Consider the following 26,864-nt stretch of genomic DNA (forward strand, 5'->3'; position numbering starts at 1 on the left):
TCAGATCAATGTTCTGGAGATCAGAGCAGTGTATCTTGCTCTACTGGCCTTCCAACAGTGGCTGGAAGGAAAGCAGATCCGAATCCAATCGGACAACTCCACAGCGGTGGCATACATCAACCACCAAGGAGGGACGCGCAGTCGGCAAGCCTTCCAAGAAGTCCGGCGCATTCTAATGTGGGTGGAGGACAGAGCATCCACCATATCCGCGGTTCACATCCCAGGCGTAGAAAACTGGGAAGCAGACTTCCTCAGTCGCCAGGGCATGGACGCAGGGGAATGGTCCCTTCACCCGGACGTGTTTCAGGAAATCTGTCGCCGCTGGGGAGTGCCGGACGTCGACCTAATGGCGTCCCGGCACAACAACAAGGTCCCGGCATTCATGGCGAGGTCGCGCGATCAAAGAGCTCTGGCGGCAGACGCCTTGGTTCAAGATTGGTCGCAGTTTCAGCTCCCATACGTGTTTCCACCTCTGGCGCTCTTGCCCAGAGTGCTACGCAAGATCAGATCCGAGTGCAGCCGCGTCATACTCGTCGCTCCAGACTGGCCGAGGAGGTCGTGGTATCCGGATCTGTGGCATCTCACGATCGGTCGACCGTGGTCACTGCCAGACCGACCAGACTTACTGTCCCAAGGGCCGTTTTTCCATCAGAATTCTGCGGCCCTGAACCTGACTGTGTGGCCATTGAGTCCTGGATCCTAGCATCTGCTGGATTATCTCAGGGAGTCATTGCCACAATGAGACAAGCTAGAAAGTCGAATTCGGCTAAGATCTACCACAGAACGTGGAAGATTTTCTTGTCCTGGTGCTCTGCTCAGGGAGTGTCTCCCTGGCCATTTGCATTGCCCAAGTTTCTTTCCTTCCTGCAATCGGGGTTAGAAAAGGGCTTGTCGCTCAGCTCCCTTAAAGGGCAAGTTTCGGCACTATCCGTGTTTTTTTCAGAAGCGTCTAGCACGTCTTCCTAAGGTGCGCACGTTCCTGCAGGGCGTCTGTCATATTGTGCCCCCGTACAAGCGACCGTTAGATCCATGGGATCTGAACAGGGTACTAGTTGCTCTCCAGAAGCCGCCCTTCGAGCCTCTGAAGGAAGTTTCCTTTTCTCGGCTGTCGCAGAAAGTGGCGTTTCTTGTTGCAATCACATCGCTTCGGCGAGTGTCTGAGCTGGCAGCTCTGTCATCTAAGGCTCCCTTTCTGGTGTTCCACCAGGACAAGGTTGTGCTGCGCCCCATTCCGGAGTTTCTCCCTAAGGTCGTATCCTCTTTTCATCTTAATCAGGATATTTCCTTGCCTTCTTTTTGCCCTCATCCGGTTCACCGGTATGAAAAGGCCTTACGTTTGCTAGATCTGGTGAGAGCACTCAGAATCTACATTTCCCGCACGGCGCCCATACGCCGTGCCGATGCACTTTTCGTCCTTGTCGCTGGTCCGCGCAAGGGGTTGCAGGCTTCTAAAGCCACCCTGGCTCGATGGATCAAAGAACCAATTCTAGAGGCCTACCGTTCTGCGGGGCTTCCGGTTCCTTCAGGGCTAAAAGCCCACTCCACCAGAGCCGTGGGTGCGTCCTGGGCATTACGTCACCAGGCTTCGGCTCAACAGGTGTGCCAGGCAGCTACCTGGTCCAGTCTGCACACTTTCACCAAGCATTATCAGGTGCATACCTATGCTTCGGCGGATGCCAGCTTAGGTAGAAGAGTCCTGCAGGCGGCAGTGACACCCCCGTAGGGGAGGGCTGTTTTGCAGCTCTAACATGAGGTATTTATTTACCCACCCAGGGACAGCTTTTGGACGTCCCAATCGTCTGGGTCTCCCAATAGAGCGCTGAAGAAGAAGGGAATTTTGTTACTTACCGTACATTCCTTTTCTTCTAGCTCTTATTGGGAGACCCAGCACCCGCCCTGTTGTCCTTCGGGATGTTTTTTTGTTGTTTGCGGGTACACATGTTGTTCATGTTGAACGGTTTTTCAGTTCTCCGATGTTATTCGGAGTTAATTTGTTTAAACCAGTTATTGGCTTCCTCCTTCTTGCTTTGGCACTAAAACTGGAGAACCCGTGATACCACGGGGGGGTATAGCCAGAGGGGGAGGGGCCTTGCACTTTTAATGTAGTGCTTTGTGTGGCCTCCAGAGGGCAGTAGCTATACCCCAATCGTCTGGGTCTCCCAATAAGAGCTAGAAGAAAAGGAATTTACGGTAAGTAACAAAATTCCCTTCTCTTTAACCCCTTCCTGACATTGTACACACTGGTATGTCCTATTTTGCAGTATGTTCCCACTAATGGACGTATCAGTACGTCCTGGCGATTATGGAGGCACAGAAGCTGTGCCCGCACAATCGCCACTGTGACCTCGGCACCACCTATGGTTGTTTAGCCTGCTAAATGCCGCAATCAATAGCGATTGCAGCATTTAAGAGGCTGGCAAAGGAAGTGCATAAACTCTTCCACTCGATCGGGAACTTAATGTAATCCCGATGGTAGTTATGACAACCTGAGGTCGTCATGATCACCTCCGGGTCTGCCAGCTACGGTGAGCTTGTTAGACCCTGCCAGGAAAAAGGTCTAACTGGTTTTCTGTTAGTGTAATGCTGACAGGTATAATACATTATACCTGCTATCAGACTAATAAAAGTTGAAGTCCCGTAGTAGGGACTAAAAAAAAAAGTGAAAAACAAAATTCTACAAATAAATATGTATATTTATGTAAAAATAAACAAAAAAGTACACACATTTGGTATCCCTGCATCTGAAACAACCCGATTTATAAAACTGTCATACTAGTTAACCCCCTTAAGCGAACACTAAAAAATAAGTGGCAAAAATCATTGCTTTTTCATCATAGTAGCAAAATAAAGTGTAAGAAAATGCGATCAAAAAGTCGCATGTACATAAAAATGGTATTGCTGCAAATCTTAAAAAATTCTATAAATGTGGCATCACTGTAATCATTCTGACCTAAAGAATAAAGAAGTCTTGCACTTTCGCCACATAGTGACCGGTGTAAAAAAAAAAAAACACACTAAAAAAGATTCCTGAATTGGTGTTTCATGTTTATTCTGCTCCCAAAAATTAGAAATAGAAATCGATCAAAAGCGTTAACTGCCCAAAAATGGTATCAATAAAAACGTCAACTCATCCCACAAAAAAGTCCTCACATGTCTATGTCGAAAGAAATATAGAAAAATGGCTCTGAAAATATGGTGATGCAATACATTTAAAATTTGTTTCTTTAAAAATCATTTTTTAATCTTTAACAGCCAAACATAAAAACTGATTAAATTTAGTATCGTTGTAATTGCACTGATTCAAATAATCACTTATACAGCACTAGAAACGGTGTAAAAAATAAAATCAATTGTTGACCTGTTGTTGTTTTGTTCATTCTTTCTTCCAAAGATCGCAGTAAAGGGTGCTTTACACGCTGCGATATCGCTAACGATTTATCATCGGGGTCGCGGTGTTTGTGACGGACATCCGGCGTCGTTAGTAACATTGCAGCGTGTGACACGTACGAGCGACCTTCACTGATCGCAAAAGTGGTAAAAATCATTGGTGTTTGAGAGGTCGTCCAAACACCAAATATCGTTGTCTGGTGAGTAGCGATGCTGTTCCTCGTTCCTGCGGCATCACACATCGCTATGTGTGACACCGCAGGAGCGACGAACATCTCCTTACCTCCGTCCACCGGCAAAGAGGAAGGAAGGAGGTGGGCAGCATGTTCCAGCCGCTCATCTCCACCCCTCCTCTGCTATTGGACGGCTGCCGTGTGACATCGCTGTGACGCCGCACGAACCTCCCCCTGAGAAAGGAAGCGGTTCGCCAGCAACAGCGACGTCGCAGGGAAGATAAGTAGTGTGACGGGTGTTAGCGATGTTGTGCGCCACGGGCAGCGATTTGCCCATGACGCACAACCGACGGGGGCGGGTACGCTCGCTCGCCCTTTAGGCTTAACTCTTTTATCCTGTGCTCAATGCTGAACACTCACATTGGGGAAAATTTGAACAACTACCCTGACAGAGTCCCCTTAATGAGGCAGAGGAAGTCACTTTGGACTCTCTCTGGAGTATAATCCGGTGGTGTCTGTCTTTTTAAGCGTTCATAAAAGCCCGGTCGACCACAGTTTTGTGCACTTATGCAAAGGACAGCACTGAACAGAGGCCAGAAGGAGTCCAGATTAAGGCTATGTTTACACATTGCGTTTGTGCAGCATTTTTTCTTCAGCCAAAACATGTCCTTTTGACAATAACAAAAAGCTGCTTCCAAAAGGCAGGTTTTGCTGCATTTTTTGCTGCTTTTTTTGGCTGCGGTTTTGGTGTGTCATTTGTCTAAAATACATGTTTAAAGTTAGTTTCACCACAAAAGCAGCAAAAACTCAGCTGTTATGTTTTTGTTGTGTTTTTGCACTTTCTCATTGCTTTCAAGGGTGAAAAAAGTTGCAAAAACACTGAAAGAATTGGCATGCTGCTTCTTTCCAAAACGCAGCAGTTTTCCATTTCTGTCAGGAAAAAAATGTAACCGTGTGCATGAGTTTTTTTTGTAATCTCAGGTTTTGCTGGTAATGAAAAAAACAGCTTTTAATTTGCATGAAACTCATGGGGAAAAAAAAGCTACAAAAATGGAACAAAAGCTCAGTGTGTGAACCTAGCCTTCCTCTTTTGACTCATTATAGTGAATGGATCCCTCAGGTGTTTCATCTTAATCACATTATTTGGAGATTTAGATTGAAACCCCAATGTAAGGTGCTCATTGTAGAGCACAGAATAAATGTAATCTAAAATGTTACGTAAAATGTGAAAAATAACAGCTTCCACTTAGTCCAAAAAAAAGTCCCCCCTCAGGTCTGTCATCTGTCAAAGGAAATATAGGGGTTTTCATGTTACTGGTAGCACAAAGTCTCTTTAAAAGCGCTATGGTTTAACCCTCACCCTCGCCACCCCTCCATGAAAAAAAATATCCAGCTAATTCTGTGCTCTCAAATCCAAATGATCCCCTCTTTTCAGCCTCATACTGTGCATAAACCACATTTCACGTCCACATGTTTTGACATTACTGTAGTGAGGAGAGCCTGCTTAATTTACAGGATGCATAGCTCTAGAACCATGAGCTTGGCACAATGTACGAACACTACAATGTACTGAATACTACAATGTATGGGCACTACAATCGCAGATTTGCAGTTTTCACTTGGCAACAGGCATTGCTGCTTGTTTCTGGAAAGCATCTATGGAGTTAAAATTGTCATTACACCTGTAGATAAATTCCCAGAGTGGTTTAATTTACAAACTTGGGTCACTTTTAGGGGGGAAATTCTGCTCTTCTGGCACTTGGGGGATCTGTATATGGAGTGTGCAAACTATTCTGGGAAAATCTGCGCTCTAAGAGTCAAATAACACTTCTCTCCTTAGTCTCACCATATAGCTAAGCAGTACTGTACAGCCACATGTGGGGTCAGGGTCGGACTGGGGTGCTCAGTTCTTTTCCTCACCACCCAGCTTTTCTATGTTCTGATAGCCACCTTGTCTTCAACACCCAGCTTTCTCATGATATCAGAGAATGGGAAAGCTGGGAGCCGGGGAGCAAAGGACAAGATTGATATCAGAACATAGAAAGGCTGGGTGATGAGGAAGAGAGCCTTTTTCTCTCAGCCCAGCACCCAGCTTTCCCAATCTCATTCCATGCTCTGACTGCTGCTATCTCTACTTCCCTAATCCCTACTGCTATATGGTTACTGTATGGACTTCACTCATGTCATGCAGCAGGGACTAGTGCACACACCCTGCATCCCCAAATCACACACACCCATCACTCCCAAATCACACATACCCAGCATACCCAGCACTCCCAAATCACACACCCCTGCACCCTAAATCACACACCAAGCACCCTCATGCCCTGCATATCTCAACTAGTTGTACCCCAAATCATCCCTCTCTCAGACCAACGCTGTGTGGGGTATTGCAACGTTTAGCAGAAATTGTGTGACAAATTTTAGTGCCATTTTTACCCATTTATCCATGTGAAAATGTAAAATCTGAAACTACATTTTTGTGGTAACATTGTAATTTTCTTAGATTCACCGCCCAGTGGTATAAAATTCAGTGACACACCTGTGGTGTCAATATGATCACTGCACCCCTAGATGAATACTGAGGTAGTTTTTAAAATGGAGTCTCCTCTAGGGGCAGTGGGGTTTACAGTTCTGGCAACTCAGGGTCTCTGCCAGGTTGACAATGTATCGGCAAACAATAACAGCAAAGTCTCTGCTATAATATGGCGCTCCCGCTATTCTGAGCTTTCCACTGTGCCTGAAAATAAGTTCCCAATTTACATGTAGGGTATTGGCACACTCAGGGGAAATTGCACAGCAAACTGTTTGTCCATTTTTTCCTACTGGCCCTAAAAAATGTTTAAAATCTTGGGGCTAAAACAACATTTTAGTGGAAATAAAATGTAATTATTCTTTCTTCATCATCCAATGGTATAAAAGTCTGTGAGGCCCATGTGGTGTCAACATTCTCACTGCACCCTTGATGAATTAACTGAGGACTGTAGTTTGTAAAATGGGGTCACCTTTGGGTGGTCTGCTTTTCTGGTTATGTCAAGGGCTGTGCCAATTTGACATGGCATCCCAAACCATTCCAGCAAAAGCTGCACTATAATACTACGCTCCTTCCCTTCTTCACTTTGTTCTGTGTCTCAAAAGTATTTTTTGACCACATATGTGGAGTTTTGGCTTTCTCAGGAGAAATTGAGTAATATATTGTACTGTTCATTTTCTCCTATTACATCTTTTTAAAATAATAACTTGTGGCCAAGGTAACTGGCAAATAAGACATTATCTGGAATCCATACAACAGAGTAAAGTTGCAAACACCTGACCCAGACTCACTTACTGTACCTGAGTCATTATCATTAACTACATCATCGTGGTAACCAACACAACACCTGGAAACTACACTGAATATCCTTAACTAAGATTACAGTTAACAATAGTCTATTAATCTATTGCAATAAACATTTACTCCGTTATCATAACAAACTAAATTATATCCACTGACAACTGCCTGGAATATTAACTCCTAGTTTCTGCTACTCATAAACTTGCTGGAGAGCCCAAAATAAATTAACAAAATCTGCATTAGAATGGCACCATAATAAAAACCTAAGTAGGATTCTGTGATCTTCAATCTCTAATCAACCTCATCACCTATTCAGGAGTCTATACCAATTGCAACATAAGCAAGGCAGAAGTCCACTCGCTATTAACCAATACCTTCATTCCAACAAGGGGCAACCAACAAACACTCCGAAGTTGAGAAAAGTATGGGTAAACCAAAAGTCAACCCAGACATCAACAAATAATCTCTCCCACTCCAAGAGAATTCATGGTCCCAGTAATGGGACCCTGAGGCAGACGACTCAATGCTCTGCAGTCCGACTACAGCAAGGCAGAGGAGAAAGGAATTGGATTCAGGGAAAAGTTTAAACAATGATACAGCTTGCCCAATACCAGACTTAAGGCCCCGTCACACTAAGCAACATCGCTAGCAACATCGCTGCTAACGAACAACTTTTGTGACGTAGCAGCGATGTTGCTAGTGATGTCGCTGTGTGTGACATCCAGCAACAACCTGGCCCCTGCTGTGAGGTCGTTGGTTGTTGCTGAATGTCCTGGGCCATTTTTTAGTTGTTGCTGTCCCGCTGTGAAGCACAGATCGCTGTGTGTGACAGCGAGACAGCAACAATTAAATGTGCAGGCAGCAGGAGCCGGCTTCTGCGGAGGCTGGTAACCACAGTAAACATCGGGTAACCAAGAAGCCCTGTCCTTGGTTACCCGATATTTACCTTCGTTACCAGCCTCCGCCGCTCTCACTGTCAGTGCCGGCTCCTGCTCTGTGCACATGTAGCTGCAGGACACATCGGGTTAATTAACCCGATGTGTGCTGTAACTAGGAGAGCAAGGAGCCAGCGCTAAGCGGTGTGCGCTGCTCCCTGGTCTGTGCACATGTAGCTGCAGCACACATCGGGTAATTAACCCGATGTGTGCTGTAACTAGGAGAGCAGGGAGCCAGCGCTCATTGTGCGCTGCTCCCTGCTCTCTGCACGTGTAGCTGCGTGCACTGGTAACCAAGGTAAATATCGGGTTGGTTACCCGATATTTACCTTAGTTACCAAGCGCAGCATCTTCCACGCGGCGCTGGGGGCTGGTCACTGGTTGCTGGTGAGCTCACCAGCAACTCGTGTAGCGACGCTCCAGCGATCCCTGCCAGGTCAGGTTGCTGGTGGGATCGCTGGAGCGTCGCAGTGTGACATCTCACCAGCAACCTCCTAGCAACTTACCAGCGATCCCTATCGTTGTTGGGATCGCTGGTAAGTTGTTTAGTGTGACTGGACCTTTAGACTCTGAACCCGACTCCTCACTCAATCCTAGCCCAATGAAACAGCGGCCAAGAAAAGACTACGAAAGTTACAACTCATTCAGTGACCCACTACAAAACAACAGATCAACCTATTTCACAAGCTCTTCTAAGGAATATACTGCTGGTACTCAAGGAATTCATGAAAGCCAAATTTAGTAACCAACTTAATGAAATGAAATCATCATTTGAAGCTATCGCCTTCAAAGTAGAATGCACTAAACTGGAAGTATCTGACCTAACTAATATCACAAAATCCATTGCTAAAACCCAAAAGTAGTTTTTGACCACATATGTGGGGTTTTGTGTTATGGTCAGGAGATTGCAAAAGATCTTGCAAAAATCCCATGAAAAATGGTGGAAGATAATGCAGAAGAGTATTTGGAAACTTACCTGGCTGCAATCCACTGACTACACAAACACAACTAGAAGTAGCGGTGGAGCGTTCCTAACAAACTTAGATGCCTCATCACCGCCGGAGAACTAACTACCTTCAAAGATGAATGAGGGATCCTGACATGCCTCAGAGCAGCCCTAAAGGAAAGTCAAAAGTCCCCAACATATAACGACGGTGATTGTAAGAAAAAAACACACAGATGGTAGATATAGAATTAAGCAAAGTGAGGCCCAGCTGGATAGGTACAAAAGTATAGGATAGATTGCTGGTTGCAGCCAGTAAAAACTCTGAAAAAATGACAACACCTGATAATCAAAAAATTCCCTTAGGCTATGTGCGCACGTTGCGTCCTATTCCGCAGCGTGTAAGTCACTGCATGTGCGTCTCAGAACGCAGCTGAAAAAGCTACATTCTGAGACGCGTTCGGCAGAACGCAACGTGCACACATTCCTGCAGAACACACATTTTTTGACAGTGCAGTCCCACTCGGCTCTGCAGCATCCCCATAGACTTGCAGCAGAGTCGAGTGGGACCACACTGTCAAAAAGAGCATGGTTGGCTGCGAGACAGAGCCACGCGATCAGAATGAACTCTGATGAACTTCACCCGACTTCATTGTGATTGTGTGGCTCTGTGCATGTGCCGCAGCTTGACTTGCGGTCACACGTGAAGGACTCACCTGTGATTGCAATTCCCCTGAGTGACTGCAGTGAGCCGCGCGATCAGCTGTGCTTTCACTCAGGTTACTCACGGCCACAGCTGCAGTCCTCCACCTGAGAGCGGTGGCCGCGAGTAACCTCAGTGACAGCACAGCTGATCGCGCGACTCACTTCAGTTGCTGCATGGAGCTCACAGGAGCAGTGGTGTTCTACTGTCGCTCCTGTCAGCTTCCGATGTAGCAGAGCTGAAAGCGTTGTCGGACCTGGAGGTGTTTTTGAGGGGTTATTAGTGGTGAAAGAGGGTGTTTTTTTGTCTTTCATTACAAATAATGGATTTTTTGGATGTGTGTCTTTATTTTATTAAACTTACAGGTTAATCATGGAAGGTATCTCGGGGAGACGCCTGCCATGATTAACCTAGGACTTAGTGGCAGCTATGGGCTGCTGCCATTAACTCCTTAGTACTCCGTTTGCCACCGCACCAGGGCAATTCGGGAGGAGCTGGGTAGAGTCCCGGGACTGTCGCATCTAATGGATGAGGCAATTCCGGGCGGCTGCTGGCTGATATTGTTAGGCTGGGGGGGCTCCCCATAACGTGGAGCTCCCCATCCTGAGAATACCAGCCTTCAGCCGTGTGGCTTTACCCTGGCTGGTATCCAAATTGTGGGGGACGACCGCACGTCGTCTCATTTTTAATTATTTTTTTAACTGTTCGATATAGAGACGCCCACCGGTGACTGGTTGCAGTGAGACAGCTGTCACTCAGCTTGGGGGCGTGTCTGACTGCAACCAATCATAGGCGCCGGTGGGCGGGGGAAGCAGGGAATACGAGATGGATTAATGAGCGGCCAGCATTTTCAAAAGAAGAGAAGCCGCCACAGTGTGAACGCTGTGCAGCGCCGGTGATCGTGGATCGATGAGTATGAGAGAGGGGGTGAGAGGGAGAGACCGACCTAGAGACATAGAGAGAGACCGAAAGACCTGCCTTTGTTATGTCAAAAAACCATGCGGATCGCAACAAAAATGCTGTGCAAACGCACTGCTTAACATTTTGGCAGCGGTTTTCTACAACTTATTGATTTCAATGGGTGTAGAACGCTGCCAAAACGGACAAAAGAATTGACATGCTGCTTTTCTAAACACAGAGATTTTGTCAAATTTTGACAATCAAAACACTGCGTTTCAAAAAGCATTGTGCGCACAGATTTTGCATGATTCTCATAGACTTTGCTGGGGAAGCACAACTCATGCATTTTGTCAATGACACAGTGCAGTTGCAAAATGCAGCCAAAACGCAGAAAAAAATGCAACGTGCGCACATGGCCTTAAAGACCACACGATCCTCTACCCACTATATCAGGAACTCTTGTGTAAATACATTTAAATAGAAAACTAAATATAATAGGAAAGATCTTCACTACAAAAACAAAGGAGATACAAAAATCCAAAAACTCCTGAACAAAACGGAGTAATAACTTTCTTACTAGGAATAAATTGCCCTCTAAAAATAGTGCAGAAAAAGCATTTATTCACTTGCAAGAAATAAAAAGTGAATATTCTCAAACATTGATTTAGAAAAAGACAAAGATTAAGCAGAAACACCCTTCAGTGCAAATTCAGCCTTTAACCAAGCCCAGACTAAGAGAACAAAATACTTATCAGACATACAGTGCTGGCCAAAAGTATTGGCACCCCTGCAATTCTGTCAGATAATACTCAGTTTCTTCTTGAAAATGATTGCAATCACAAATTCTTTGGCATTATCTTCATTTAATTTGTCTTCAATGAAAAAAAAAAAAAAAAATTGTCATAAAGCCAAATTGGATATAATTCCACACCAAACAGAAAAAGGGGGTGGACAAAAGTATTGGCACTGTTTGAAAAATCATGTGATTCTGCTCTAATTTGTGTAATTAACAGCACATGTAACTTACCTGTGGAACCTAACAAGGTGTTGGCAATAACTAAATCACACTTGTAGCCAGTTGACATGGATTAAAGTTGACTCAACCTCTGTCCTGTGTCCTTGTGTGTACCACATTTACTGTGGAGAAAAGAAAGAAGACCAAAGAACTGTCTGAGGACTTGAGAATCCAAATCACGAGGAGCATGAGCAATCTCAAGGCTACAAGTCCATCTCCAAAGACCTGACAGTTCCTGTGTCTACGATGTGCAGTGTCATCAAGAAGATTAAAGCCCATGGCACTGTGGCTAACCTCCCTAGATGTGGAAGGAAAAGAAAATTTGACGAGAGATTTCAACGCAAGATTGTGAATGGTGGATAAAGAACCTCAACTAACATCCAGACAAGTTCAAGCTGCCCTGCAGTCCGAGGGTACAGCTGTGTCAACCCGCACTATCAGTCGGCGTCTGAATGAAAAGGGACTGTATGGTAGGATACCCAGGAAGACCCCACTTCTTACCCCGAGACATAAAAAGCCAGGCTGGAGTTTGACAAAACTTACATGAGAAAGCCTAAAACATTTTGGAAGAATGTTCTCTGGTCAGATGAGACAAAAGTGGAGCTTTTTGGGAAAAGCCATCAACATAGTTTACAGGAAAAAAAGAAGCAAAGAGGCATTCAAAGAAAAGAACACTGTCCCTACAGTCAAACATGGTGGAGGTTTCCTGATGTTTTGGGGTTGCTTTGCTGCCTCTGGCACTGGACTGCTTGACCGTGGGCATGGCATTATGAAGTCTGAAGACTACCAAAAAATTTTGCAGCATAATGTAGGGCCCAGTGTGAGAAAGCTGGGTCTTCCTCAGAGGTCATGGGTCTTCCAGCAGGACAATGACCCAAAACACACTTCAAAAAGCACTAGAAAATGGTTTGATAGAAAGCACTGGAGACTACTAAAGTGGCCAGCAATGAGTACAGACCTGAATCCCATAGAACACCTGTCGAGAGACCTCAAAATGGCAGTTTGGAGAAGGCACCCTTCAAATCTCAGGGACCTGGAGCAGTTTGCCAAAGAAGAATGGTCTAACATTCCAGGAGAGCATTGTAAGAAACTCATTGATGGTTACCGGAAGCGGTTGTTCGCAGTTATTTTGGCTAAAGGTTGTGCAACCAAGTATTAGGCTAAGGGTGCCAATACTTTTGTCTGGCCCATTTTTGGAGTTTTGTGTGAAATGATCAATGATTTGATTTTTGTTTCATTCTCTTTTGTGTTTTTTCATTGCAAGCAAAATAAATGAAGTTAATAATACCTAAGAATTTGTGATTGCAATAATTTTCAAGAAGAAACTGAGTATTTTCTGACAGAATTGCAGGGGTGCCAATACTTTTGGCCAGCACTGTAGCTGCAAACTCAGAATGACATGGAGAGAAAACCGAACAAAAAAAGGCTGTAGAAATCATTCGTGGAGACTGCAAAAAGGAGCAGAAAAAAGCAAAAACAGAACCTACAGGGAAAGGCAAAAAGTTTAAAGGCTGGAGGACAAACTTCAGGACATCGTCACATGGAGCAGAAACAATTATCACTGGCAAAGGTTAGAAAAAAAACCTGCTTTCCTATATTCCCCACAGGCTGGACTCCATAGGCTCCCTAAAGTACTAATCATCTACACCTGTCTGAGCGACAAATGCAGAATCAGACTCACTACCAACACTAGCCACCAAAGGGAGTCTAGAAACACTCCCGGGACAAGCACCATCTCTGATATTCACAACAGTTTTGGCTTTCTCAGGAGAAATTAAGTACTCTTCATTTTTTCCTTTTACATCTTTTTAAAATAAATTGGGGCCAAGTGAACATGTTAGTGGGGGAAAAAATGGGAATTTTTAATTTCCTTAAAGGGAATCTGTCACCAGGTTTTTGTTCGCCATCTGAGACCCATATAATGTAGAGACAGAGACCCTGATTCCAGCTATGTGTCACTTACTGAGCTGTTTGCTATCATATTGATAAAATCAATGTTTTCTCTGCTTTAGATCTAGCAGTTATACAGAGCTCATGAATATGCTGGACTACCTGGCAGCAGTTTATCAAAACTACACTAAGCAGCACAAGTGACACCGCTGGAATCAGGATCTCTGCCCCTATGTTATGGAGGTCTCAGATTAGGTGGCAAACACATAGTGACAGATTCCCTTTAATGCAATATTATACAATTCTGTAAATTGCCTATGGGTTAAAAATGCATACTATATCCTTTTATGAGTTCCTTGAAAGTTTTAGTTTCCAAAATGCAGTCACTTTTGGGAGTTTGGAATGTCAGGGGCTCTTCAAATGTGACATGACGTCCTCAATCTATTCCAGTCAAAATTAAAATAGCACTCCTTCCCTTTTGAGCCCTACCGTGTACCCAAACAGTATTTTTGCCCACTACAAATTAACTATCCGTGTACTCAAAAGGAATTGCACAAAAAATTGTATGGTCCATGTTCTCCTGTTACCCTTGTGAAATTGAAAATTTTGGGCCTAAAGAAACATTTTTGTTGGAAAAATTTGATTTCTTATTTTGATGACTCAACTTTATAAAATTCCGTGAAGCACCTGGGGGTTCAAGATGCTCACCACACATCTACATAAATTCTATGAGGGGTGTAGTATCCAAAATGTAGTCACTTGTGCATGTTTTCCACTGTTTAGGTACATCAATGGCTCTGCAAACATGATATGGTGTCTGCAATCTATTCCAGACAATTTTGCACTCCAAAAGTCAAATGGTGCTCTCTTTGCTGCAGAGCTCTGTCGCGTTCCCAAACAGTAGTTTTCCACCACATATGAGGTATTGGTGTGCTCAGGAAGAATTGCACAGCAAATTTTTTCTTGTTACCTTTGTGAAAATGCTAAATTTAGGGCTAAAACAATATTTTTGTGGGAAATAGTAAAATTTTTATTTTTTCCTTCCACATTGCTTTATTTCCTGTGAAACACCAAAGGGGTTAATACACTTTTTGAATGTAGTTTGTAGTTTATGGCACTGTGATTAAAGACTTTCTCCAAAAATGTGATAAAATCGCCCATAATTTCAACTGCAGCTTATCCTAGTTATGTTTCAGGATGGGTTGGCACCAAAAGAAACACTGCTCCTGAGACCTGTGTCTCAATGTTACAGGAGCAGTATCATAAACTCAAAAACCTCAGTGAGCTGCCAGAGAAGTCCTAATATATAAGAAATGTATTTTATTTTTTTTTCTCTCTAGACTCAGTTCTGCATGCACAGTTAGTAAGCAAGAGGAAGATTTATTTATTCTCCTGTCGCAGCCCCCTGCTCTGGCAGCTCACTGAGGCATGTGTGCTTACAATAATGCTCCTCTCTGACAGTTGGTGCGGCATTTCTTCAGGCAGTAACATGTTCTGACACATGATTAGGATGAGCTGCATTTTGAACTATGTGACGGGGACCATTTTATTACATTCTTGGAGAACCCATTTTAGTGTCCGATGTTCTCTTTATTTTTTTAATATTCACTCTTCTTTACCTAACTTTGATTTTGTTTGTTTTTTTTGCATTAAAGCGTATTGCTGGCATCACAGCTATGTTACAACGTTCTCTGGAAGGTCTCTTGCTGGAGGGCCTTCAGACCTCTAATGTGGATATAATTCGACACTGCTTGAGAACATATGCAACGATTGACAAAACAAAGGATGCCGAAGCACTTATTGGCCAGGTGCTGGTCAAACCGTATATTGATGAGGTATGTCTTAAAGTATATAAATACTGAGCTGTCAGCAGGATGTTTTGGATATCACAATATTCTTAGCTATTGATAATTTATGATCTTAACACATACTAGCATCTCTTATTTTTGGATGCAGAACGTCTCCGTCAGTGTAACAAAACTATAGCCATATTAATCATAGTATCATAGTCATAGTATCATAGTTTTTAAGGTTGAAGGGAGACTCTAAGTCCATCTAGTTCAACCCGTAGCCTAACATGTTGATCCAGAGGAAGGCAAAAAAACCCCAATGTGGCAAACAAGTTCCAATGGGGAAAAAATTTCCTTCCTGACTCCACATCCGGCAATCAGACTAGTTCCCTGTCATAAAATCTAATATACATAACTGGTATTATTAAATTTTTCAAGAAAGGCGTCCAGGCTCTGCTTAAATGTTAGTAGTGAATCACTCATTACAACATCATGCGGCAGAGAGTTCCATAGTCTCACTGCTCGTACAGTAAAGAATCCTCGTCTGTGATTATGATTAAACCTTCTTTCCTCAAGACGTAGCGGATGCCCCCGTGTTCCAGTCGCAGGCCTAGGTGTAAAAAGATCTTTGGAAAGGTCTCTGTACTGTCCCCTCATATATTTATACATTGTGATTAGATCCCCCCTAAGCCTTCGTTTTTCCAAACTAAATAACCCCAAGTGTAATAACCAGGGCTGTGGAGTCGGTAAGCCAAACCTTCGACTCCGACTCCGACTCCGACTCCTCAAATTCTCTTGCACCGACTCCGGCTCCGACTCCGGCTCCGACTCCGACTCCGGCTCCGACTCCTACATATATTGCTTATAGTTAGGTGAAAAATTTATTGTAGTACATGAATATGTGTATGTGAACATCAGACATTTAATAATTTTTATGATACAATAATCAAGATATTTGGATAGAACATAAAATATATTTATTGGAATACAACTTTAGAACACAAAAAACTGTAATAAATTGTAAATATGTAATACACTATGTAATATACAGTAGATTACATATATATCTTGTGTGTGTGTATATACACTGTATATATATATATATTATATATATTACATATTTACAATTTATTAGTTTTTTTGTGTTCTAAAGTTGTATTCCAATAAATATTTTATGTTCTATCCAAATATCTTGATTATTGTATCATAAAAACAATTAAATGTCTGATGTTCACATTGTACTACAATAAATTTTTCACTTAAATATAAGCATTATACTAAATGTTGTTATTTAGTAAAATATTCAGCACATTCTGCATTGCACTCCTGTCCCCAATTTATTATATATTTTAGGAGTCGGAGTCGGTGCATTTTATACCGACTCCGACTCCGACTCCACCAAAATGAGCTCCGACTCCGACTCCACGACTCCGACTCCGACTCCACAGCCCTGGTAATAACCTGTCTTGGTATTGCAGCCCACCCATTCCTCTAATAATCTTGGTCGCTCTTCTCTGCACCCTCTCCAGTTCAGCTATGTCCTTCTTATATATCGGTGACCAGAATTGTACACAGTATTCTAAGTGCGGTCGCACTAGTGACTTGTACAGAGGTAGAACTATATTTTTTTCATGAACACTTATACCTCTTTTAATACATCTCATTATTTTATTAGCCCTGGCAGCAGTTGCCTGACACTGTCCACTAAAGTGAAGTTTACTATACACCCAAGTCTTTTTCTGTGTCTGTTTGTTTTACCCAGTGTTCTACAATTAAGTACATAATCATAAATGTTATTTCCTCTACCCAAGTACATGACCTTACATTTATCTACATTAAACTTCAATTGCCACTTCTCAGCCCAATCCTCCAATTAACATAAATCTCCCTGTAATATAAAATTATCCTCCTCTGTATTGATTACCCTGCAGAGTTTAGTATCATCTGCAAATATTGAAATTCTACTCCGCATGCCCCCAACAAGGTCATTTATAAATATGTTGAAAAGAAGCGGGCCCAATACTGACCCCTGTGGTACCCCACTATGAACTGAGACCCAGTCCGAGTACGTACCATTAATAACCACCCTTTGTTTCCTATCACTGAGCCAGTTTTTAACCCAGTTACACATATTTTCCCCTATCCCCATTATTCTCATTTTATGTACCAACCTTTTGTGTGGCACCGTATCAAAAGCTTTTGAAAAGTCCATATACACAACATCCACTGCATTTCCCTGGTCCAGGCTTGAACTTACCTCTTCATAGAAGCTGATCAAATTAGTTTGACAGGATCGATCCCTCATAAACCCATGTTGATACTCTGTCATAAGGTTATTTTTCTTGAGATACTCCAGTATAGCATCTCTCGAGAAACCCTCAAGGATTTTACCAACCGTAGAGGTTAAACTTACCGGCCTATAATTTCCCGGCTCAGTTTTTGTCCCCTTTTTGAATATTGGCACCACATTTGCTATGCGCCAGTCCTGCGATACCGACCCTGTTATTAAGGAATCTGAGAAGATTAAAAATAATGGTCTATCTATCACAGAACTCAATTCCTGTAGTACTCTGGGGTGTATGCCATCCGGGCCCGGAGATTTGTCAACCTTAGTGATTTCGAGGCGGCGGCGTACTTCCTGCTGGGTTAAGCAGGTAATATTCAAGGGTGAATTTATGGTATCACTGGTCATGTCATCTGCCATCGCATTTTCTTGTATAAAAACCGTAGAAAAAAAGTCATTCAGCAGGTTGGCTTTACCCTCATCCCCTTCCACCATTTCACCAAGACTATTTTTAAGGGGGCCAACACTATCGCTTTTCAGTTTTTTACTGTTTATGTAGTTAAAGAATATTTTAGGATTATTTTTACTTTCTCTCGCAATGAGTCTCTCTGTCTCAAACTTAGCTAACTTAATTTGCTTTTTACATATTTTATTTAATTTTCTATAATTATATAATGCCTCATCACTACCTACCCTCTTTAATTCTTTTAAGGCTTTCTGTTTTTCTTTTATTGCTTCCCTTACAGCTCTATTTAGCCATAGGGGTTTACTCCTATTTCTAGCAGGTTGGTTCCCATAGGGTATATTTTCTGCACAAGCCCTATTCAGGATGCTCATAAAAGTCTCCCATTTGCTTTGTGTACTTTTATTACTTAGTACATCATCCCAGTTTATTGCACTAAGATCATCTCTCAACCGTTTAAAATTTGCTTTCCTGAAGTTTAGTGTCCTTGTAGCCCCTCTACTAGACATCTTACTAAAGAATACATGAAAACTTATTATTTTGTGATCACTATTCCCCAAGTAACCCCCAACTTGTATATTTGATATGCAGTCTGGCCTATTGGTTAGTACAAGGTCTAGTAGTGCTCCCCCTCTTGTGGGGTCCTGTACCATTTGTGAAAGGTAATTGTCTTTCATTGTTATCAAAAATCTATTTCCTTTGCTGGAACTGCAAGTAATTGTTATGATTAGTACCTTAGAGAAAATAATTGGGATTTGTTCATTTAAAGTATATACAAATTGTATATAATATTATTTTTGTTATTTATATATGCATACATACATTGTTTTCTTCCCATTTTTGGAGTACACCTTTTAATAAAGAACAAGACGTCAAAACAGGCCATGAGAAAGACTCAGAAAATAAAATATTTCAGACTTCTGGTCAGAGGAAAAGCTGTGTTTACACTGACACATACAGATCATGAAATAAGCATTGAACATGTGAGACATTTTCTAAGTAAATATATTTCTAAGTCCCCCAGGCATGTCGGAATACGTGGATAATGTAAACTGGGTAATTAATATGGAAAAGCAAATTTATATTAAATTAAATTGTGTTGCAAATTCAACAAGATATGGGCTCTTTGGATTGATTACTCCGGATTTTTCATCTAGAGAACTTGCTAGATTCAGGCTCGGTCTGCTGTAGTGATTCTCTTTGCCAGCATACAGGATATATGCTAAAGAGGGGGGTGGGGTCAGCTGCTCGTATGGATCCACAGTTTACCTGGAGAGTAGCATGTTATCATTAATGATATGTTACTGTATTTATCTCTACCACCTACTGCATGTCATTGAGCGAGCCAAATATTGATATGTACACTATGTGCCATATGTATGTACGTTTATAATTGCCATTATTCCTTCGTGATACATGGAAATTTCTCCCAACCATTACTTTTGTTCTATGGTGTTTCACAGTCTTTTTTTTGTGTGTATAAGAAAACAAAAATCTTTTCAATAAAAATTGCCGGATTTAAAAAAAAAAAAAAAAAAAAATATATATATATATACCGTATTTTTCGGACCATAAGACGCACTTTTTTCCCCCCAAATGTTGGGGGAAAGTGGGGGGTGCGTCTTATGGTCTGACTATAAGGGTGCGGGGAATGAGGGTGCCGCAGTGGAGCGGGTCATCGGCGGCACCAGCAGGCTGTAGCAGCCTGCAGCAGCCTGCCGTGACCACGTGGGCCCGCTCATTACATATGCACGCCCATCCTCCCGCCCATCATCTCTCAGCGAAACCGGCGCTGACAGGTGGGCGGGGTGATGGGCGGGGGGGGGGGGGGGGGGTGCGTGCATAATTAGCAGCCGGCCGTGATCATGCCTGGCAACTACAGCCTGGAGTGATCATGTGCGGCTGTATTCACTGCCCCCCGTGCATCATTATCAGCACGGGGTGCAGTGAATCAGTGTACTCACCCGTCACCGTGTGTGGAGCCGCCCCCCTGCAGCATCGCGTCTTCCTGTCTGTGCCGGCGGTCAGCTGATCTGGACACTAGCGGCGCGCACCGCGATAACATCATCGCTGTGCGCGCCGCTAGTATCCACCAGAATCGATCAGCTTACCGCCGGCACAGACAGGAAGACGCGATGCTGCAGACAACGGTGACGGCTCCACACAGCGGCGCTGCAGCTGAGACAGAGATCGGTGCTTCAGGGAGTGAGGAAAGGTAAGTATAAACGTTTATTTTTTTTTTTCCTGTGCCACAGGATACACGCCATTTACCAGGATGGGGGTATATCATGAGCAGGATGGATGGGGGTATTTCATGAGCAGGATGGATGGGGGCATATCATGAGCAGGATGGATGGGGGCATTTCATGAGCAGGATGGATGGGGGCATTTCATGAGCAGGATGGATGGGGGCATATCATGAGCAGGATGGATGGGGCATATCATGAGCAGGATGTATGGGGGCATATCATGAGCAGGATGGATGGGGGCATTTCATGAGCAGGATGGATGGGGGCATTTCATGAGCAGGATGGATGGGGGGCATTTCATGAGCAGGATGGATGGGGGCATATCTTGAGCAGGATGGATGGGGGCATATCATGAGCAGGATGGATGGGGGCATATCATGAGCAGGATGGATGGGGGCATATCATGAGCAGGATGGATGGGGGCATATCATGAGCAGGTTGGATGGGGGCATATCATGAGCAGGATGGATGGGGGTATATCATGAGCAGGATGGATGGAAGGTATATTATTAGCAGGATGGATGGGGGGTATATTATTAGCAGGATGGGGGGTATATGAGCAGGATCATATACAAGGCAGGAGGATCCTTATCAGAATGGGGTTCCTTAGTAGAGAATTTGGGGACATTACCCCCATAACAGTGTCAGCAGCAGATCCTCGCCCCATAACAGTGTGTCATGACCATATTTTTTGGTTAAAATTTTATTTTCCTATTTTCCTCCTCTAAAACCAGGGTGCGTCTTATAGTCCGAAAAATACGGTGTATATATATATAAAATGTATGTGTATATAACTGCTGTTATAAAGTAGAATGTATTAACAAAAATGTATTCTGCACACAAAAACCACAAAACAAATAGATAGAAATGTAATTATAATGTCTGTCTCCCCCTCTGTATATATCTCTCTGTCTCTCTATCTCTTTGTCTGTCTTTCCCTGTCTGTCTCTGACTGTCTCTGTTTGTCTGTCTGGAGAAAGCTCCATCTGTCTCAATCTCTTTCCCTGTCTATCTATCTCTGTCTCTTTCCCTCTCTTTCCCTGTCTGTCTCTTTCCCTGTCTGTGTCTGTCACTTTACCTGTGGCTGTAGCTGCGACAGTGCAGATGCCAATCCCGGACATACATACATACATACATACATACATACATACATACACATACACACATTCAGCTATATATATATATATATACAGTCAGTGCCAGAAATATTTGGACAGTGACACAAGTTTTGTTATTTTAGCTGTTTACAAAAACATGTTCAGAAATACAATTATATATATAATATGGGCTGAAAGTGCACACTCCCAGCTGCAATATGAGAGTTTTCACATCCAAATCGGAGAAAGGGTTTAGGAATCATAGCTCTGTAATGCATAGCCTCCTCTTTTTCAAGGGACCAAAAGTAATTGGACAAGGGACTCTAAGGGCTGCAATTAACTCTGAAGGTGTCTCCCTCGTTAACCTGTAATCAATGAAGTAGTTAAAAGGTCTGGGGTTGATTACAGGTGTGTGGTTTTGTATTTGAAAGCTGTTGCTGTGACCAGACAACATGCGGTCTAAGGAACTCTCAATTGAGGTGAAGCAGAACATCCTGAGGCTGAAAAAAAAGAAAAAATCCATCAGAGATAGCAGACATGCTTGGAGTAGCAAAATCAACAGTCGGGTACATTCTGAGAAAAAAGGAATTGACTGGTGAGCTTGGGAACTCAAAAAGGCCTGGGCGTCCACGGATGACAACAGTGGTGGATGATCGCCGCATACTTTCTTTGGTGAAGAAGAACCCGTTCACAACATCAACTGAAGTCCAGAACAATCTCAGTGAAGTAGGTGTATCTGTCTCTAAGTCAACAGTAAAGAGAAGCCTCCATGAAAGTAAATACAAAGTGTTCACATCTAGATGCAAACCATTCATCAATTCCAAAAATAGACAGGCCAGAGTTAAATTTGCTGAAAAAAACTCATGAAGCCAGCTCAGTTCTGGAAAAGTATTCTATGGACAGATGAGACAAAGATCAACCTGTACCAGAATGATGGGAAGAAAAAAGTTTGGAGAAGAAAGGGAACGGCACATGATCCAAGGCACAGTGTACCGGGATATACTTTCAGCCCAGATTCAGCCAAATGCCGCAAAGTTGATCGGACGGCGCTTCATAGTACAGATGGACAATGACCCCAAGCATACAGCCAAAGCTACCCAGGAGTTCATGAGTGCAAAAAAGTGGAACATTCTGCAATGGCCAAGTCAATCACCAGATCTTAACCCAATTGAGCATGCATTTCACTTGCTCAAATCCAGACTTAAGACGGAAAGACCCACAAACAAGCAAGACCTGAAGGCTGCGGCTGTAAAGGCCTGGCAAAGCATTAAGAAGGAGGAAACCCAGCGTTTGGTGATGTCCATGGGTTCCAGACTTAAGGCAGTTATTGCCTCCAAAGGATTCGCAACAAAATATTGAAAATAAAAATATTTTGTTTGGGTTTGGTTTATTTGTCCAATTACTTTTGACCTCCTAAAATGTGGAGTGTTTGTAAAGAAATGTGTACAATTCCTACAATTTCTATCAGATATTTTTTTCAAACCTTCAAATTAAACGTTACAATCTGCACTTGAATTCTGTTGTAGAGGTTTCATTTCAAATCCAATGTGGTGGCATGCAGAGCCCAACTCGCGAAAATTGTGTCACTGTCCAAATATTTCTGGACCTAACTGTATATATATATATATATATATATATATATATATATATATATATATATATATATATATATATATATATATTACAGTATATATGTATGTTTTCTTTCCAAGGGTGCTATTGACATTAATTTCTCACCAGATGTCGGTAACAACATATCCAAACCACACAGGCAGAGTAATCAAACCATAGATGTCCATAAATTTTGTGATGTGTAATAATTAGCAATGACACAGGGAAGAAGTATTGAACATATGAAGAAAGATTTGCAAAAAGCCATAGAAAGTCTTGACACCAGCTGAAATCTATCAGTAATTAGAAAGCAGCCCTACGACTTACTGAAAAATATCTGCTAGTTCAACTGATGGCCTATAAAAAGTTGTCTCATTACCAAGATGGCACACAAGAAACAACTCATGATAGGTAAAACCATTGAGATGTCTCAAGACCTTCGCAACCTTATTGTTGCAAAACAATAGTGATGGCATTGGTTGCAAAAGAATTTCTGAAATGCTGAAGGTTCCAAAGAGCACTGTTGAGGCCATAATCTGTAAGTGGAAAGAACCACATTTCACTCTAAACTGGCCACGACCAGGTGCTCCCTGCAAGATTTCAAATACAAGGTTGAAAAGAATTATCAGAAGAGTTGTCCAAGAGCCAAAGACCACCTGTGGAGAGTTACAGAAAGACCTGTAATCAGCAGGTTTAAAAGAAAAACAATAAGTAATGCACTCAACCTCCATGGCCTGTATGTACGCTCACCAAGCAAGACTCCATTGCTCACCAAAAAGCATGTTCAAGCACGTTTAACCCTTTCACCCCCGGGCGATTTTCCGTTTTTCTTTTTTTTTTTTTTTTTGCTCCCCTTCTTCCAATAGCCGTATCTTTTTTATTTTTACGTCAATCTTGCCATATGAGGGCTTAAGTTTTGCGGGACGAGTTGCACTTTTAAATGAAGCCATTCATTTTACTGTATAGTTACTGGAAAATGGCAAAATAAATTCCAAGTGCGGAAAAACTGCAAAAAAAGTATGATTGTTTGGGGGGTATTTTATACACCGTGTTCACTATATGGTAAACCTGATGGGTTGGTGTGCTGCCTCAGGTCGGTACGAGTTCGTAGATGCCAAACATGTATAGGTTTACTTTTATCTAATGGGTTAAACAAATTAAGAAGTTTGTCCAAAATAAGTGTCGCACTTTTTGCGCTATTTTCCACGACCCGTAGCGTTTTTAGGATATAGGGCTCAGTGATAGCTTATTGTTTGCGTCTTGAGCTGACGTTTTTAATAGTACCATTTTTGCGCAGATGCTCAATTTTGATCGCCTGTTACTCCATTTTGCGCAAAATTTGCGATAAACCCCCCGTAATTTTGGCGTTTGGAATTTACCAATCAGATTAATTGATTTTACATTTTGATCGGGCAATTCTGAACTCTGCAATACCAAATATGTGTATTTTTTAACCCTTTAATTTTCAATGGGGTGAATAGGGGGTGATTTAAAATATTAGGTTTGTTTAAATTTTTAAAACTTTTTTTTTTTTTTTTTTAGTTTTTCATTTTATTTTACTAGGCCCCCTAGGGGACTATAAGGTTCAGCAGTCTGATCCCTGATTCATTTCTGTTGATCAGAGCTGCACAATTCTGATCAGCAGAAATGCTGCTCTACTGTACAGCCGCTGCTCTGCCGGCTGTAACAAGAACTACGTTGTGACAGCGACAGGAGTCATCACATGACGCATCGCTACCATGACAACCATCGGCTCCCCGTGATCGTGTCAAGGGGCCTCTGATGGCGGCAGGGAAAGGTTTGTTCCCCGCTGCGTCTATTTAAGTTATGCTGTCACATTTTGACAGCGTGATATAAGGAGTTAACAGGTGCGGGTAGATCGCACGCCTGAAAGCCGCACGTCTGTGGTTCAAATCAGCAGACGTGTAGGGATCACTGCAGGCTCACCACAGCAGCTGGTGGTGATCACCCCTTCATGATTAAAGCTGGGTTCACACATAGCGACAGCGACAACGACATCGCTGTTACGTCACCATTTTCTGTGACGTAACAGCGACCTTGTAAGTCGCTGTTATGATCGCTGCTTAGCTGTCAAACACAGCGACGCAGCAGCGATCATAACGTCGCTACATGTGCAGAGAGCAGGGAGCCGCGCACACTGCTTAGCGCTGGCTCCTTGCTTGCCTAGATACAGTACACACCGGGTTAATTAACCCGATGTGTACTGCAGCTACATGTCACAGTGCATAGAGCAGGGAGCCGCGCACACTGCTTAGCGCTGGCTCCTTGCTCTCCTAGCTACAGTACACATCGGGTTAATTAACCCGATGTGTACTACAGCTACATGTCACAGAGCAGGGAGCCGCGCACACTGCTTAGCGCTGGCTCCTTGCTCTCCTAGCTACAGTACACATCGGGTTAATTAACCCGATGTGTACTGCAGCTACATGTCATAGTGCAGAGAGCAGGGAGCCGCGCACACTGCTTAGCGCTGGCTCCTTGCTCTCCTAGCTACAGTACACATCGGGTTAATTAACCCGATGTGTACTGCAGCTACATGTCACAGTGCAGAGAGCAGGGAGCCGCGCACACTGCTTAGCGCTGGCTCCTTGCTCTCCTAGCTACAGTACACATAGGGTTAATTACCCGATGCGTACTGCAGCTACATGTGCACAGAGCAGGAGCCGGCACTAGCAGCAAGAGCGGCGGAGGCTGGTAACGAAGGTAAATATCGGGTAACCAGGGAAAGGTCTTCCCTTGGTTACCCGATGTTTACAGTGGTTACAGCTTTCCGCAGCTGCCAGACGCCGGCTCCTGCTCCCTGCTCGCTTCATTTCGTCGCTCTCTCGCTGTTACACACAGCGATGTGTGCTTCACAGCGGGAGAGCGACGACGAAAAAATGAAGCAGGACATTCAGCAACGAGCAACGACCTCACAGCAGGGGCCAGCTCGTTGCTGGATGTCACACACAGTGACAGCGACGGGACGTCGCTGCAACGTCACAGAAAATGGTGACGTAGCAGCGACGTCATTGTCGTCGTCGCTGTGTGTGACACCACCTTTAGGATGTACTGTTACTTCCTTGGTTAAAGTTTGCTCAACATTTAGATAAGCATGTGAAACACTGGGAGAATTTAGTCTATAGTCAGATGAGACCAAAATTGAACTTTTTGAATGCCAGAATACACACCTTATTTGGAGGCCAAAGGGCAATGCATACTACCCCAAAAACACATACCAATAGAGAAGCTGCGAGATTGGAAAATAATGGTTTGGGACTGTTTTTCAGCATACGACACTAATTGAAGGAAGGATGAATGGTCAAATTACCAAGACAGGGTTTCCAACTTGACTTTTTATTTATTTATTTTTTTTATATATATGTTCTCAAATAATTATGGACAAACAATATTTTTATGAACACATTTGAAAACCATGATAAATCAATAGGATTGTAAGTGATACATGTGTACAGCCCGTAATTTTGCTATTAACTGCATTTTCTGTAACCTGTAAAATAATAATTACAGTAAAAAAATAATCAGCCTCAATAAAATCTTATGCCTCAATTTTATTTTTTTTAAGGACAGTATATAAAATAATTTTACAGACTGTCCAGGAATTTCGGGATGGTTGGTAATCTTGCCTAGATATTCTTAAAAAAATCTGCTACCATCTACCAGGATGATGATGATGAAACAAGGGTGGACATTTTAGCAAGACAATGATCCCTAACACACAGCATTGGAAACTTTCAATTGGTTTCAGAGAAAGAAAATCTGCTGGAATGGCCCAGCCAATCATCTGACCTAGATTCAATACAAAATTTATGGCGGGAACTAAAGCTCTGAGCGACCACAGAGTCTTTAGGATTTGAAGAGTGTTTGTGTGGAAGAATGGTCCAAAATCACAGCTGAGCAATTCATGTGACCAGTTTCTGCACAGGAGGCATCTTGAAGCTGTAATCACCGACAAAGGTTTTTGTATGAACTATTAAATAAATTTCAGTAAGCGTGTTTAATACTTTTTCCTTGTGTCATTGCTCATTATTACACATCACAAAATGTATATACATCTACGGTTTGATTT

General features: G+C 42.9%; 1 protein-coding gene across 1 annotated transcript in view; it reads left to right on the forward strand.

Moving 5' to 3' along the window:
* COG2 (component of oligomeric golgi complex 2) overlaps positions 1–26,864 on the forward strand; it is a 260,876-nt gene that overhangs the window by 50,567 nt on the left and 183,445 nt on the right. Inside the window, exon 7 of the mRNA XM_075339700.1 lies at positions 14,936–15,115. Coding sequence (XP_075195815.1) covers positions 14,936–15,115 — 180 coding nt within the window. The remainder of the gene's footprint in view (positions 1–14,935; positions 15,116–26,864) is intronic.

Source organism: Anomaloglossus baeobatrachus, chromosome 3, assembly GCF_048569485.1.
Source record: "Anomaloglossus baeobatrachus isolate aAnoBae1 chromosome 3, aAnoBae1.hap1, whole genome shotgun sequence".
Lineage (NCBI taxonomy): Eukaryota > Metazoa > Chordata > Amphibia > Anura > Aromobatidae > Anomaloglossus > Anomaloglossus baeobatrachus.